This window comes from Microtus ochrogaster, chromosome 2, assembly GCF_000317375.1.
Source record: "Microtus ochrogaster isolate Prairie Vole_2 chromosome 2, MicOch1.0, whole genome shotgun sequence".
Taxonomy (NCBI): Eukaryota; Metazoa; Chordata; class Mammalia; order Rodentia; family Cricetidae; genus Microtus; species Microtus ochrogaster.
In genome coordinates this window covers 33,323,503-33,338,196 of record NC_022010.1, presented here as the reverse complement: position 1 = coordinate 33,338,196, position 14,694 = coordinate 33,323,503, and the positions used below count along the sequence as shown (strand labels likewise).

The 14,694-nt window shown below is 43.8% G+C and overlaps 1 protein-coding gene across 1 annotated transcript; it reads right to left on the bottom strand.

Annotated features, from left to right (window-relative positions):
• Positions 1 to 277: 277 nt before the first annotated feature.
• On the bottom strand, positions 278 to 3,094 carry Rtp4 (receptor transporter protein 4). Its single transcript, XM_005344902.3, has 2 exons — positions 2,900 to 3,094; positions 278 to 1,480 (listed from the first exon to the last, which is right to left on the bottom strand). Exons 1-2 carry the CDS (start codon positions 3,082 to 3,084, stop codon positions 886 to 888), a joined length of 780 nt encoding a protein of 259 aa, XP_005344959.1. The 5' UTR covers positions 3,085 to 3,094; the 3' UTR covers positions 278 to 885.
• Positions 3,095 to 14,694: the final 11,600 nt, after the last annotated feature.

Sequence of the window (14,694 nt, the reverse complement as noted above, 5' to 3'; positions counted from 1 at the left end):
AAAGTTTCTATCCTGCCAGCAGCCCCCAAATAAACACACTGAGGCGTATATTAAATATAAATGCTCAACTGATAACTCAGGCTTGTTACTATTTCTTACAACTTAATCTATTTCTATTAATCTATGTGCTGCCCCAGAGCTCGTGACTTTTACTTCTATTTTGTGTTTCTGACTTGTTCTCATCTGGCTGACAACTCCCACAATGCTGCCCTTCTGCATCCCAGCATCCTTAGCTTGGTTGTCACACCCATACTGGCTACCTGCCAGTCAGTTCTTTTATTAACCAATGAGATTACTGCATATTTACAGTGCACAGAAGGATCAGTTCACAGCACCATGCCATAAACTTCACATGCCCTTCCATAGCACCATCACCCACAGGCCAAGCCTTTCAGGTTAATCTTCTGATGGACCTTGACTGAAAAGATAAACAGAAGGACCGCTTGTTATTCAACCTGAGAATGCAAGACAATTTACCCCAAGATCTTTTAATTTTACCATGTCTCCAAAATCCATTCTTCAAAACACTATAGCACAGTCACAAGTTTTAGAGGGTAGGGTAAGGGCAGTTTTGGTGGGGGGGAGCATTATTCAGTCTGTCACAGTACATTTACAATAATACTCATGACCTTGTCAAGATTTAATCAATATAACTTGATAACAATAACTGAGCAAGCAAATACAGATGGTTCAGTGACTTAGTAGAAATTTGTTTTAAACTCCATTATGTACATGTCATGTTCTAGGCTATTTTCAGAGCCCGTCCAGGAAACCAGGTTTATTTTACATACTTGGCCTTTCTTGATCTCAAATCAAGTCATTGTCATGTTAAAATGACATCCATTTTATGGATAACTCTAGAATTAAAACAAGATGATAAGTCTATTACAGAAAGATTAGACGAAAAAGGATAATTGCTCCAAGAGACAAAGCCGCAAAAAGCCCTCCGATATTGAGCTCTCTGTTTTCCTGAACATGCACATTTTCAGAATATGTGCTTTCAGGCTGAGATAAAAAATTGGGACTCTGTGGTGGGGGTGAATTGTGGCTCTTTGGTGGGGAAGAACCGTGTCTCTGTGGTGGGAAAGAACTGCAGCTCTTTGGTGGAGGAGATGGGGAATTGAGTGGCTTTGCTTTGTATGCACACCCTCCATGGGGGTCCAGAGTGCATGCCTCACAATTGGCTCTGTCATGGGGTCCATCCAAAAGCACCCTCTCATTTGAAGTTGATGTTATTTTCTTGAGGCCATGTCCGTAGTATTTCTGCACAATATGACTAACCAGCTTCTCCAGAATTCTTTGGATGCTCTCTTCAGAGAACCCAGGATTCTCAAATTTAGCCATAGAACACTTCTGGCACCTTTGAGCAAAGATCCTCATGAGCACCCGGCCCTGAAGTTTCCTAGGCTCGCAATACATGTGGCACAGGATCTTCACTTGGGCAGAAATCCAGTGTCTGTTGCATATGGAACACTGGAACCTGTAGGCAGAACAAAGAAGCCCGTGGTATGTATCCTTAGCTCAGGTCTGAGAGACAATGGTCAGCTAAGGAATTCTAGGAATCCCTTTCATATGGTTTTGAATGACCTGGTCACAGAGAAGCAAGAACAAGGGGCACTGTGTTTTAGATGCTTTCCTGTTACTACTGAGCCTGCGTCTTTGATAGTTAAAAGCCTCTCTGGAAGTCTTAAAAAAGAATAGAATTTGAAGGGAGTCAGTGGCAGTGCACGCCTTTAATCTCAGACCTAGGAGGGCAGAGGCAGGCAGATTTGTGTTGGAGGCCAGCCTGGTCTACAAAGTGAGTGCCAGGAATGTCAGGGCTGTTACACACACACACACACACACACACACACACACACACACACACAAAAGAGAATTGTTATTATTTGCATAAGACGTTCTTCACGATGACACAGAACTTCTATAAACTGCCTATCGAGAGCGCTCCTTGCCTGGCTTCACGAGTCTGTCCACTTTTCTGAATTACTCAGGCAAACATAACTTTCCCCTTTCTCCTTGCCACCTCGGTCCTACGTATGCTTTCTGTGACACTGGCCTTGCTTACTTGTTCTCTTTATGTCCCGCCCCTGCCGTGTGGCCATCTACCATGGCACAGCTTCGCAGCAACTTAATTCATAGGGTAGGGCCTTCTGCCCCTTCTTCATTCCCCTCCCCCAGGCAGCCACTGAGATTTATAGCTTGCCTACCCAATGGCTTTACTTTAAAACAAATAAAATGGCCCTCAAGCTTCCATTTGAGTGTCCTGTCTGTTGTAAGATTCTTTTACTGAAGAAATTAAGAACACCAAGAAGGATGCTTACTTCCCCTGGTGTCATCAAGTACCTACCTATAGAGGGGACCCCCAACATTTCTGGTAACATGCTCATTCCGATTCTGTCTCGTTGTTTCTATAAACGCCAACACTGCTGCATGGAAGACAGAGACTGCTTAAGAACAGCCCTGACCCCCATTTGGACCCAAATTGTAGATAAATCTATTTTTCCATCGTAAGTATTTTTACTATGTTTTCTCTTGATAAGAGGGGTAAGCAGCCGGATCCAAGGCAAGACCCGTTCCAGCTGGAGATTCAATAATAAGAGAGAAGGTTGGAACAATTTGGGAAAAATTTGGAGGTACTCTCCACAGACTCCAGAACTATTATAGTAAGTAGACCTGGTAGGACAGAAAGACTTTCTGCATTAAACAAGGTGGAGGGTTGGCGTCTAGGGACCCCCAACCAATCCCGTAACCACAGAAGACTGGGGGACCCACCCAGTCACATTTGTTTTCCTTTTTTTTTTTTTTTTTTTTTTTTTTTGTAAGAGCAAATTGGCAGTGGCTATTCTGCGCTGAGTGGGACCTTCAGGAGGACCCGACAATCTGCCCAACCCCCACTCACCAGCCAACTCCTGCCTGCTGGTACTGCCTCCATCCCTTGGTCAAGTCATCCGGCAAAATATTCTTATCCAGCTGCAAGGTCCACTTGGCCCTGGGTATCTCCTCCTGAATCAGCTCTTGAAACATCTGCTCCCAGGTACTGGGATCTGAGAATGACATTGGAGGTGAAAGCTGAGGCATAGGCATAGTGAGCAGCTTGCTGTCTTGCTCAATTCTGGCAAAGAGAGAGAGAGAGAAAAAAAAGAGAGAGAACAGTTTCGTTTTCTGGTTCTCCGTTGACTTTCAGTTTCCTTTTCCTGCCTTTGGCTTTTGGTTTCCAAGGTGCACAGAACAGTTCCTTATTGGAAAGGCGGAAGGCAGCAGAGAGCTGCCGCCCTGTGCAGGGGCCAAGCTGAACCGCCCCAGCAGCCAGCTCTGTTTGCCGGCTAGGGACTGGTGTGTGGGAATCTTTCGTTCATTTTTTTTCCTTTTTTAAAAGTTTGATTGTAAACAAAGCACTAATGTGGGGACTGAAGTAAAAGACGCCTAGTGACTGAGACACAGTACTTGCTCCAACAGATGCTCGTGGCCTGGTAGAGATCTGAGGAGAGCTGTAGGGGGTTATGGCCCTAATTAAATCCGCAGGCAAGCCCCTAGAAGAGGAATTTTCCCGGGGTATAAAACATTAAATATGAGTGTTCACCATCAAACACCATAAACCTTGTTGTTTGCAACAAAAAGAATGCAAAGCTTTTTGCCCCCTCCACCTTTATACAAATATCTTAACACCCTCCCACCCAGTAAAGTCTTTGTTTATACCAAGGTCCTGCTGCATTGTGGGAGCATAAGTAAATTAAATGGCTAACCCCATCCTGATTTCCTTTCTTCCCTTCACCCAGGTTCTTTTTACAGCAGCTAAACTTTAAGCTCTGACATCAGACCCCAGCCAATGGGGTAAAGTCAGTCTCTACCAGAGTTAGATTCAAAACCAACTGTGCTTCCTGCCCTGGTGTGTTCGAGGTCCATAGAACACCCTCTTGACCAGGACTAATGTTTGCTTTGTCTGGACACTAAAATGTGAGTCTCGTTCTCTTTTCTTGTTACCCCAAGCTTCTTTCTAACACTGATATTTTGCAAGCAACACGCCAAGGCCTGGCAATCCTTGCCCAAAGTTACAGCGTAAACAGAGGTAAAATTTGAACCTGGGTTTCTATGATTTCAAGACCTGCGGTGTCTGCAGCCACCTCACTGCCTGGAGAGAAGCAGTGGAGGCTTGTTGTGGCCTGGCACAGGGTACCAGAGCCAGAGGACAGGAATCAAGCCCCAATCTGGCATTCTGAGCTAGGGATTCTCCTGTGCCCTGAGGATCAGACTAGGAGACCAAAATGAACAGATTAGTACTCACCTGAGAGACATCCCAGTGAGGCGGTCACAGCAAACCCATTGTGACAGGTGTTCGGCAGATTGTACAAAGTTAAGGGCCGGTAGTTTCAAGGAGGTGTCTGTGGGAGAAATACAAAGCTGGTAAACCACAGTGGTATTTATAGACTCACCAAACCAGGAAAGAAACCGGCCCCTGGTCCTCTGGACTGCAGAAGCCAGCTTCAAACGTATGCACTGGGCTCCTCTACCAGCTCTTAGTATCCCCAATTTTTCTAGGACCTTGTTTGCCCTCGGCTTTGTGAGCCCGTGCAAACTGGCACGGCTTACAAGTCTGGCGAGGGCCATTACCTGGAAGTCAGCCAGCTGCCTCTGCAGACTGCAAAGGTATAAACAGCCAGATTGTGGAGTTCTTTCTCTGACATTTAGGAAGAGGACTTTTGATGCTTTTGAAACCTTGGGTTTGCACCTCAACTTCTCCTTTCATTATGGAAAGTATCCAGCAGGGAACACAGGAGCCCTGGTAGTGGCTTCTCTCACAGACAGAGCAGTGAATTGTTGCTTGGGGGCTGGTGGAGCTCAGGGATTGAACTAGATCTTTTAAAGCAATGCCTAAATTCCAGACCAGAAACTTGGTTCCCCTGAAGTCTAGTCAAATGGAAAAAATATGAGAAGCAGAACACGCCATCCTTAGAACCCCATACTTTGTCCATTTGGAAGCAGAACCCACCTATCATCAAGAGCCTTCTAAATGTTAATGTGACTGTATTGGGAGCCAGAATTGTATATTCTGTCATGTAACTCTCTTGTTTATAACAAAGGAAAGCACCTATATCTAGACAAAGAACATGGGGAATTCTGGGAACTTGGAATACATTCCGTCTAGAATGCTAGAGCCAAACAACCCTTAAGAATTGCTTTGTTCTATTGTGTTCTACTTTTTTGTTTTAAGATTTACGTTTCTAACAATGCTGTCATTAACTCTTTGAGGATTTTAATGCAGTGAACTTTAATCACATCCATCGCCCTTGGCAACCCCTCTCCATCTCCCGCCTCCCTAGTGTTAGAAATAAACTCAGGCTGTAGAAGAAAAAAAAAGAGACCACCCATTCCAACAGAAGTGTCTGGAAAAGCACTTTGCTCTTGATAAAGAGGGTGTGCCCTAAAGAGAGAACAGACAGATAGGAAGGAAGTACACTTGGCTTTCTATTTAACTCAAGTAGAGATTGAGTCTTCCTCCCCCACTGACTGAGGTACAGCCTCACTGTCTTATCTGATTGGCTAATCTGAAAAGAATTGTACACAGGAAATGCAGGAGGAGGGGTGGGGAGGAAGGGGTTCTTATTCTAAAGGGGAAAAGAGTCACTGCTTTCTGACATCAAATTCTTCTAATGCAGCAGGGGCCTTTATACAGAATTTACCAGCTGTTTTATAGGGCCTACTGTTTTGGTCTAGAAATACTTGCTAGTGTTTGTAGACACATTCTCAGAAGGGATGGAAGGCTACCCTACTTGAACAGAGACACCTCTAATAGTTACTAAGAAACTTCTTCAGGAAATAATTCCTACTTTTGGACTTCCCCTAGCTTTGGAGTCCAATAATGGCCCAGCCTTCAAGGCCAGAGTGTCTCAAAATCTGACAAAGGTATTAAATATTAATTAGAAATTATATTGAGTGTATAGGCTACAGAGCTTAGGACAGATAGAGAGGATGAATAGAACTCTTAAGGAAATTGATCAAATTAGTCACAGAACCTGGCAAAAATTGGGCTAACTTCCTCCCCTTTGTCCTGTTCAGGACCCAGTGTGCTCTGTACGGGGAGGGGCTTTGAATTTGAGTTATGTTTGGGAAATACTTCCCATCCTCCCCAAATCCTGAGATATTTCCCAGCAGCCATTTCTAATCATTCCTTCTCAAGTCAGAGCTGGTTAAGCAGGGAGCTCGCCCCGGCAGGGCATTGACTGGACTGAGAAAGGAACCCTGCCATCTCCAGCCTCCAAACCTTCTACCACTTCCAGCCAGAAGACTTGATTTGGATAAGGAGGATCCCTGTGTGGAAGGGGCCCTACCTAGTTCTTCTAACCAGGCCAACTGCGGTGAAAGTGGTTGTTGTCAGTCCCCAGATTCATCATCCCAATTTAAAAAAACAAAAAAAGCAAAAAACAAAAAACAAAACAAAAAAAAAACCCCACAAAACACAAAACAAAACACGGACACAGACACCTTAAAGATATGACCTACCAGAATTTACTAACTTGAATACACAATCTTCATCCACTCCAAACCTGGACATGGGAACACAGAAAAGCTGGGTATGGGAAACTTTCAGGTGGACCTCTGCCCCGTTATGCTCCTTCCAGGGATGAAACAGTGGGGGTCTAGGGGACGGACAGTTTATGGAATATGAGTTTAAGATGTGTTACATTTGTTTATGCTGTGGGACATTTGTTTAATGATGCAAAGATGTGTTACATTTTTTTATGTTGCATTTGTTTAATTCTCTAAAACTGTATTACTTTGCCTGTCTAAAACACCTGATTGGTCTGATAAAGAGCTGAACGGCTAATAGTGAGGGGGGGGGAAATAGGTGGGCTGAAAGGTACAGAGAATAAATAGGAAGAAGAGAATAAGAGATGGGGAAAGAAAAGGAGAAGAAAAGGGGCCAGCCACACAGCCTAATAGCCAGTCACAGAATAAGAAGGAAAAAAAATGTGTATAGAATAAACAAGTGTAAAAGCCCAGAGACAAAAGGTATATGGGATCAGTTAAGTTAAGAAAAGCTGGCTAGAAGCAAGCCAAGCTAAGACCAGGCAATCATAAGTAAGAACAGGTCTCCATGTATTTATTTGGGAGCTGGGTAGCAGGCCCCTGCTGTGGGATAATGGTCTTTTATCCTGTCACTCGTATTATTTTTTAATAAAATGCTGATTTTTATTAGTATCCAGTAGCCAGGCAGGAAGTATAGGCAGGGAACCAGGCAGGAAGTAGAGGTGGGGCAAACAAGAACAGAAGAAATCTGGGAAGAGGAAAGCTCAGTCTGAAGCCATCACCCAGACACAGAAGGAGCAAGATGTGACTGCCTCATCGAATAAGGTACCGAGCCACGTGGCTAATATAGAAAAGAATAATGAGCTAATATAAAATGTAAGAATTAGTTAGTAAGAAATGCCTGAGCTACTAGGTCAACCATTTTGTAATTAATGTAGATCTCTGTGTGTTTCTTTGGGGCTGAATGACTGAAGGACCGGGTGGGACAGAAACATTGGTCAACAGGCCCCCCAAAAGTAAAAAATTAACAACAATGAAAACAGCTACAGGATAGAAGTTAGCAAATCAGGTCGTGGAGAAGACTGGCCAGAGAAAGGCCTGTAGAGACTGCAATGTTATGTGTGTCCTGCTGCTGATGAATCATCTTGCTAAGGACAATGTACCTGCATCATGCCCTCAAATTACAATCTTGTTTCCTCACCGTCTAAGGTTTACTCTAATGCCTGAAGACTCAACACTCGCCTAGAGGACTACACATTCTTTCATGCCCCTGAACCTACCTGGCTTGCTTGTACTAACAGTTTGACAAAATGTGCCTTATCCAGTTCTCTGGAGAGTCATACCCATACCACCACCCACACTACCACACACACTACCACACACACTACCACCCACACTCTCTATATATGGGTCCATGTTGTTTCCCAGATATATGCCAATAACGGAGAAGAGGAGAGAGCTCATGCTGGCCTTCAACATTAATGAGGGTCAAACAGGTGCCAATTCTGTTCCCAATCTTACTAGGAGCAGGAATAGCTGCTGCAACTGCCATCGGCTCCTCAACCTTTGTTGGGAATCAAAACGTTAGGGAACTCTGTTCCCTGAAGAAGGATGCTTAAAAAAAATCCCACACTAGCTCAGAATTGAGAGTAATAGAGGGTTATTTATTTAGGGGTAGACTCACAAGTCACAATCTCTGCTGGAATGGAGAACAGCAACTGAATCCTGCGGCCAGAAAAGAGGCCTGACGCACACTTTACATCGGCATAAATAGTATGAGAGGCCATACCCAAGTGGGCGGGTAACTTAAAGGCTATTGGCAGTAGGTATTCCCAGATAGACTTAGACTTAGGTCATTTGGAGAAGTCCGTTTCCAGGCTGGACAGTCAAGTTGACTCCCTCACGGAGGTAGTCCTACAGAACTGGAGCTGGACCCCTTTTTCTGAAACTCGGAGGGTTTTGCATGGCCTTAGGAAAAGCTCATGGCTTTTGTGTCAACCAATCAGGGGTAATCAGGGAAAAATTTGCCACAATCAGAGAAAACCTCAAAGAAAAGGGAAGAAAGGAGACACTGGTCAGATAGTTGGCATCAGTCCCTTTTTGCCTGGTCCCCATGGCTGACCACCTTACTGTCAGCGTTAGTTAGACAGTTGATTTTGATACTGATCAAGTTTCCAGTGGGACCCTGCATATTCATTGCATGGATAACAACATCAAGCAGAGAATAAATTCAGTTACCCTACTTGTCCTTAGGACCAACTATGGCACACCCACCCCCAGAACAGGATGAGTCAATGATTTGAGTCATGCCCATAAAACCAGTGGGGAATGTGATGGGACAGTCAGTCCCAAGGTTCCTCCATCTCATATTCTTGATGAGGCCTTTTCAGGTTTAACTAGAATTTGATCTCCTTGATGGGAAACCCCATGGAAAGTTACCCGACTCTATTCTAGGAACCCAAAGTCAAGCTGTCCCTGGCAACTTATCTTAGCTTCTGTTCCGGTGCCTTCTTGTGAAAACACCCTCTACAGCTGCAGAGAAAGATAGCAAAATGTGGAGTTTGCCATGAAAATCCCTTTTCTAAATGCTTAGTGCTATACTTAGGAGCTGAAGATCTAAGCATAGTCCTAGCTTGTTGGAATAAAGACCTCCAGTTTACTATAAACTGTGTCTGAGTGTCTCTGGTGGGCTCTCCACAACAGTGCAGGAAGCATTTGCATAAAATTCTTATAAGGTCCGGTGGGGGGGGAGATAAAAAGAATTTGAACTGGCTGTCCTAAACACAAGTTTTAAAGAATTTGATGAGAAAGACTGATATTTGATATTTCTTACACCTGTTCACCCAGCCTTCCACAGCTTCATGCCCCAACCTCCATTAAGTCCAGTGTGTGTTGGCTAAATGTTGCTGGGCATAGAACTGTCTTGGAGTGTAGTCCACATAAACTAGGTTTCGTACCATCGAGGGCACCTCACTCTTATCCTTCATGCTTGGAATTTGTCTGGTTTAAGCTATCCACTCCTCACTAAGACTGAGGGAAAATGACTCATCCAATATATTAATGATGGGGCCCTTCAAGTTTCTACCTATGGTTAGAACCCTTGGTTCTGGAATTCATTATGTCTCCCCTTGACCCCTCAGTCCATATGCTCTCTGTCAACTGATTTCAGATGTAACACCTGCTAGGGTGCCTCAGTGGTAAGACAGGATTTCCATGAAATTACAGATGATCCATGTTCAACTGTAATGGTCAACCCAGAGGGGAATGTCTCCCAATATAGCCTGCCTCAACTTTGACAAACAGTTTCAGCAAAGCAAGACTGCAGGAGAGACATGCAGCTCTGCTGTGGGACAATCTTTGTACACTGTAAATATGTATTATGCTCCTTGGTTAATAAAAGAGCTGAATGGACAATAGCTGAACAGGTAGAGGTTAGGCTGGACTTGAAGACAAAAGGAGAAGGAAAAGGAGAGGAAGAGGAAGAGGAAGAAGAAGAAGAAGAAGAAGAGGAAGAGGAAGAGGAAGAGGAAGGAGAAGGAGGAGAAGGAGAAGGAGGAGAAGGAGGAGAAGGAGAAGGAGGAGAAGGAGAAGGAGAAGGAGGAGAAGGAGAAGGAGAAGGAGGAGAAGAAGGGAGGGGTCTCAGAGAGAAGTAAGATGAACTTGCAGCATTGAGAAAAGGTACTGCTACATGGCAGAGAAATATGGGTTAATTCAAAATGTAAAAGCTAGTTAGTAATAAACCTGAGCTATTGACTGAGCATTTATACTTAATAAGTCTCTGTGTGGTTATTTGGGAACTGGCTGGCAGGACAGTAAAGTCTGCTTACATAGTTCCCTATGACTGCAATATTGTCTTCATTCTCAAGTCCCTCATTCCACCACTATAAAGGGCCAGGTTTCCCCTCCTGGAAGACTCCTCAACTTCACAGAAGAGAGAGGCTGCTCCTCACTGTGTGTGCTAATGAACACAGTCCCATCTGTTGAAAGTCAGGCTCCTGTCTTTTGACATTGCCTCAGAAATCTAACAACACTAAGCAAGGTGTAAAAATTAGGTAGCATTTTTTTTTACAGAATTGCAGAAGCATTCTCAAGGGTGAGCGTGGCCATGTGACTAAAGGAGCCGTTGTGGAAGAAAGCGTTTTCACGAGGTGAGAGTGTGCAAACGGTCCTTCTGACGGTTGCAGGCAAAGCTCAGGAATGAAATCTGTAAACTGTTTTATTTAGAGAGCCTACAACCAGAAAAACATCCTAATGATCTGTCTGCATCTCAGCTATAGCCGTGGGTTATTGAGGTAGGGACAACAAAGACTGTCAGCACTCCAGACTTGCTCCTCAAGTCAGGGGTCAGTGTGGCCTCTGAGATTTAGGAAGCTGCTGCTTTCCTCTTGGTCTCCTTTTGGTAGCAGGGAGGCTTTGTGACACCAGGGTCACAGAGTCTTGCATGCCTCACCAAGCCAGACCTTTTGATGACATATAGATTGAAGGTCAACTTACAGCAAATGACCCATTAGCAGTGTGTACTTAGAGACTCCTTTCCACAGGATGGAGAACACATATGTAGAATAGACAGAGCCTGTCTTAGTTAGGGTCACTATTGTTGTGCTGTGGGACAATGGTCTTTCATCTTGTCACTTGTATTATTTTTAATAAAATGCTGATTGGCCAGTAGCCAGGTAGGAAATATAGGTAGGACAACCAGGCAGGAAGTAAAGGTGGGGCAATGAGAACAGGAGAATTCTGGGAAGAGGACACATTCCGCAGTCGTGACTCAGCTGAAGAGGAAGCAAGATGTGACTGCCTTACCAAAAAAAAAAAAAAAAGGTACCAAGCCACATGGCTAACATAGACAAGAATAATGGGCTAGTTTAAGATGTAAGTATTAATTAATAAGAAAAGCCTGATCTACTAAGCTGATCAGTTTATGGTTAATGCAGATCTGTGTGTGTTTATTTGGGACTAAACGGCTGTGGGACCTGGTGGGACAGAAACCCTTTCAACATTGTTGTGATGAAACACCATGACCAAAGCAACTTGGTGAGGAATGGATTTATTTCTCTCACAGTTTCATAAAACAGTACATCATCCTGCAGAGAGGGCAGGGGCTCAAACAGGCCAGGAGCCCGGGGGCAGGAGCTGTGGAGAGGTGCTGCTTACTGGCTTCCTCCCCATAGCTTGCTCAGTCTGTTTTCTTATAGAACCCAAGCCCAGGGATGTGACCACCCACAATGGGCTGGGCACTCCTTATCAATCACTAATTAAGAAAATGCCTTACAGATGGATCTTATGGAAGCGTTTTCTCAATTGAGGTTCCCTCCTTTCAGATGGCTCTAGCTTGTGTCACAGTGACATAAGACCACACAGTGCCCCTATCTCTGTGACTATCAAGTGGAACACTGTGTTGACCATACTTTGAGGGGTGAAGGTGAGCAATGGCCAAAGGGACAATTGAGCCACTTACACGTTTAGGCAGGCTCTATGCTATTTTCCTAATTCTGTTGGAATATGCAGCTTTCCCAAAGGCTGTTCTACCATCCAGGAGGTTGATGGTCTCAGTTGGTTTGACTCTTAGAGTAAGGGACAATGACATGTCTTTTTTCTTTACCAGAAAATCTGTATCTAGTTGGTAACACTAAAATTTTCCTAGCAGTTGAAAAGGCAAATCTCTCAAACCAACTCACATAATTTTTAACAAAATATCAAATAACAGTATAGATTTAAAAGAAGTAAAGGAAGAAAAATAAATTTAACAGAAAATCAATTAAAACGCTTGCTTTAGCAGAAAAAAATAGCCTTCCTTTATAATAGGCCTTCACAAAACCCAGCTACTCCTGCCTTCCTCTTCCTATGTATTTTAAATCATAAGGAGAGGCAATTGCAATCTTTTCCCCCTCTTTAAAATAATAGTAACAGAGCTAGAGGAGGGAGAAACCTCAGTGACCCTCAAGCTTGCGAAAAGCTGACTGGCCATCTAACCAGTTAGGAGAGACTCAAGAACTTCTGAGAGGCAGCTGTAAAGAAAGCCTCCTGCCCTCAGGAAGAAAACACAGATCAATGTGTCTTGAAAGAAAACATTTTGATTGTCAGGGGCTCTGAGAACTGAGTCCAGACTGCCCTGACATGGCAAGTGAAGCCATTCCTCTGTTCTGCCCAAGACAGACACTGCCCATCGGTTTATTCCTTCAGCGACTCTAGTTTGTGTGTAGAATGGGATGGAAGGCTGCACCTTTGTTAAAAGAGAAAACTAGAAGCGAGAGAGGCAGTCACTAAGGCATCCATGATCTCATTCACAGTTTTAATTGCATTAATTAGCACATGCTCCAAGGATTTGCAGGAAAGGAGACTGAATGGGAATACGCATCAGCCTTAGAGTACAGAGAAATGAATTCTGGGCTAGGGTTCCTTCCCTGCTCATCATGATAAGTTTGCATCTCCTTCCAGACCCAGAAGAGCCCGGGAAGCAGTAGATCAGTGCTCAGAGTCCTCTAATGCCACACTCTCTGGAAAGTATACACACTCCCCCACACAGGATGAGTTGGCAACAATAACCAAAGCAGAGGAGACACAGGGAATCAGGATGGGTGTCTTCAAACTGCTTCCCTGATCCACTGAGGAAATCCCCAGATGGACCACAGCTCCAGTTAGTACTGCCTCTCAGCCAAAGGGCAGTGTGGAGGGGAAAGAAGGTGTCCTAATTATAGCACCAAGGCCCCAGTGTCCTAGAGGTTTGTTATAGGAGTCAGAAGAGAGGACAGACATTCTTAAGGAAAAGCAGAATGAGAGAGTTATCTTTGAAAGGCCAATGACAACGTTCAGTCAGTGTCTATAAGCATCTAGTCCCTTATTCCTTATTTCAGACAATGCCCAAGGAAGACAAAGTTGGGTTTCGGAAACTCCATCCCACCCTGAACCACTGAGAATCAATTTTTCTATACCCTCCTTTCTCAGAATTGACCAGTGCCCCCACCTTCCTTTTGGATCCCTGCTCTTTGCACCCGTGTCTTATTATCCCTTCTCATCTTGAGCCCCTCATTCCATCACTGGAACACTGAATGAGTACCAGACTGCCCATTTGGAGCCCTGGTTCTACCATTGGCCACCAGAGTGACCTTACTCAGATTCCTAAGCCTTTCTGTGCCTCACTTTCCCTATCTAAATCTGAGATGAGAATAATACCTTTTCGTGGGGCTGTTGTGAGGACTGACTGATTAAAATAGTTAGCAGCACTAGCAAATAGAAGTATTTACATATTTTATTACTAATGTGGCTATGTTTCATGTTTCTTCTAGGTACCATGAAGCTTTTGTCAATATGTTAAAAATAAAACATAGTAAAACTTCAAACAAAGGTTTTGTAAAATTATAAAATGAGACAATCATAAATATGTATGCAATAGGATTTTATAAAAAATATCTCTTACATTCAAAGAAACTGGAACTTTTGTTGGCCCTGATATCCAAGTTAATAATACACCTTGTTGTTATTTGAGACTTAGGCTGGTGTCCCACCATCTACCCAGCCTGTTTGTTTATTCTGCTTTTAAGAGAACAACGTAACAGCCAACCTTACTTGCCTTCGATTTCCTATATAATTAGCTTTGATAGCTTACATTAATGCCTATCTTTAATCTTAATTTATATACTTTTCCATGCCCCTGACTCTGAGAGCAAAGCAAATGTATTTATTTATATATGTGTTATGGTAACAAATGAAAGCAACCTTACACAACAAACACCCTCCTTCAATGCTGAAAGCAACGCAGATAGATAGATAGATAGATAGATAGATAGATAGATAGATAGATAGATAGGGCTTGGTAATGGTGTGTTTGCAGTCCTGAGTGCTTCAGGGTCAGCTGAAGTGAGCGACTTAATTCCTTGTAAAATTGTTGAAGTTGTTTCTGTAAAAAACATCCCCAATCCTTCTCCCTGTGATGCCTTCTGTATTGCGCAATAAATATAGAGCAAAGTCTTCTCTCAGGGCCACGGCAAGACAGGCAGTTAGCCAGCAGGCAGGCATAGACAGGGACACACAGTGGAGAGCCCATAGACAAGCCAAAACCACACACTACAGACTCACAGAAGACACAGGAAGAGAAGTGAGTGATTTAAACTTGGTGAAACGACTCCAAAGGAGAGTTTCTGCTTTTCTTTCCTTAATGCCACGCAAACA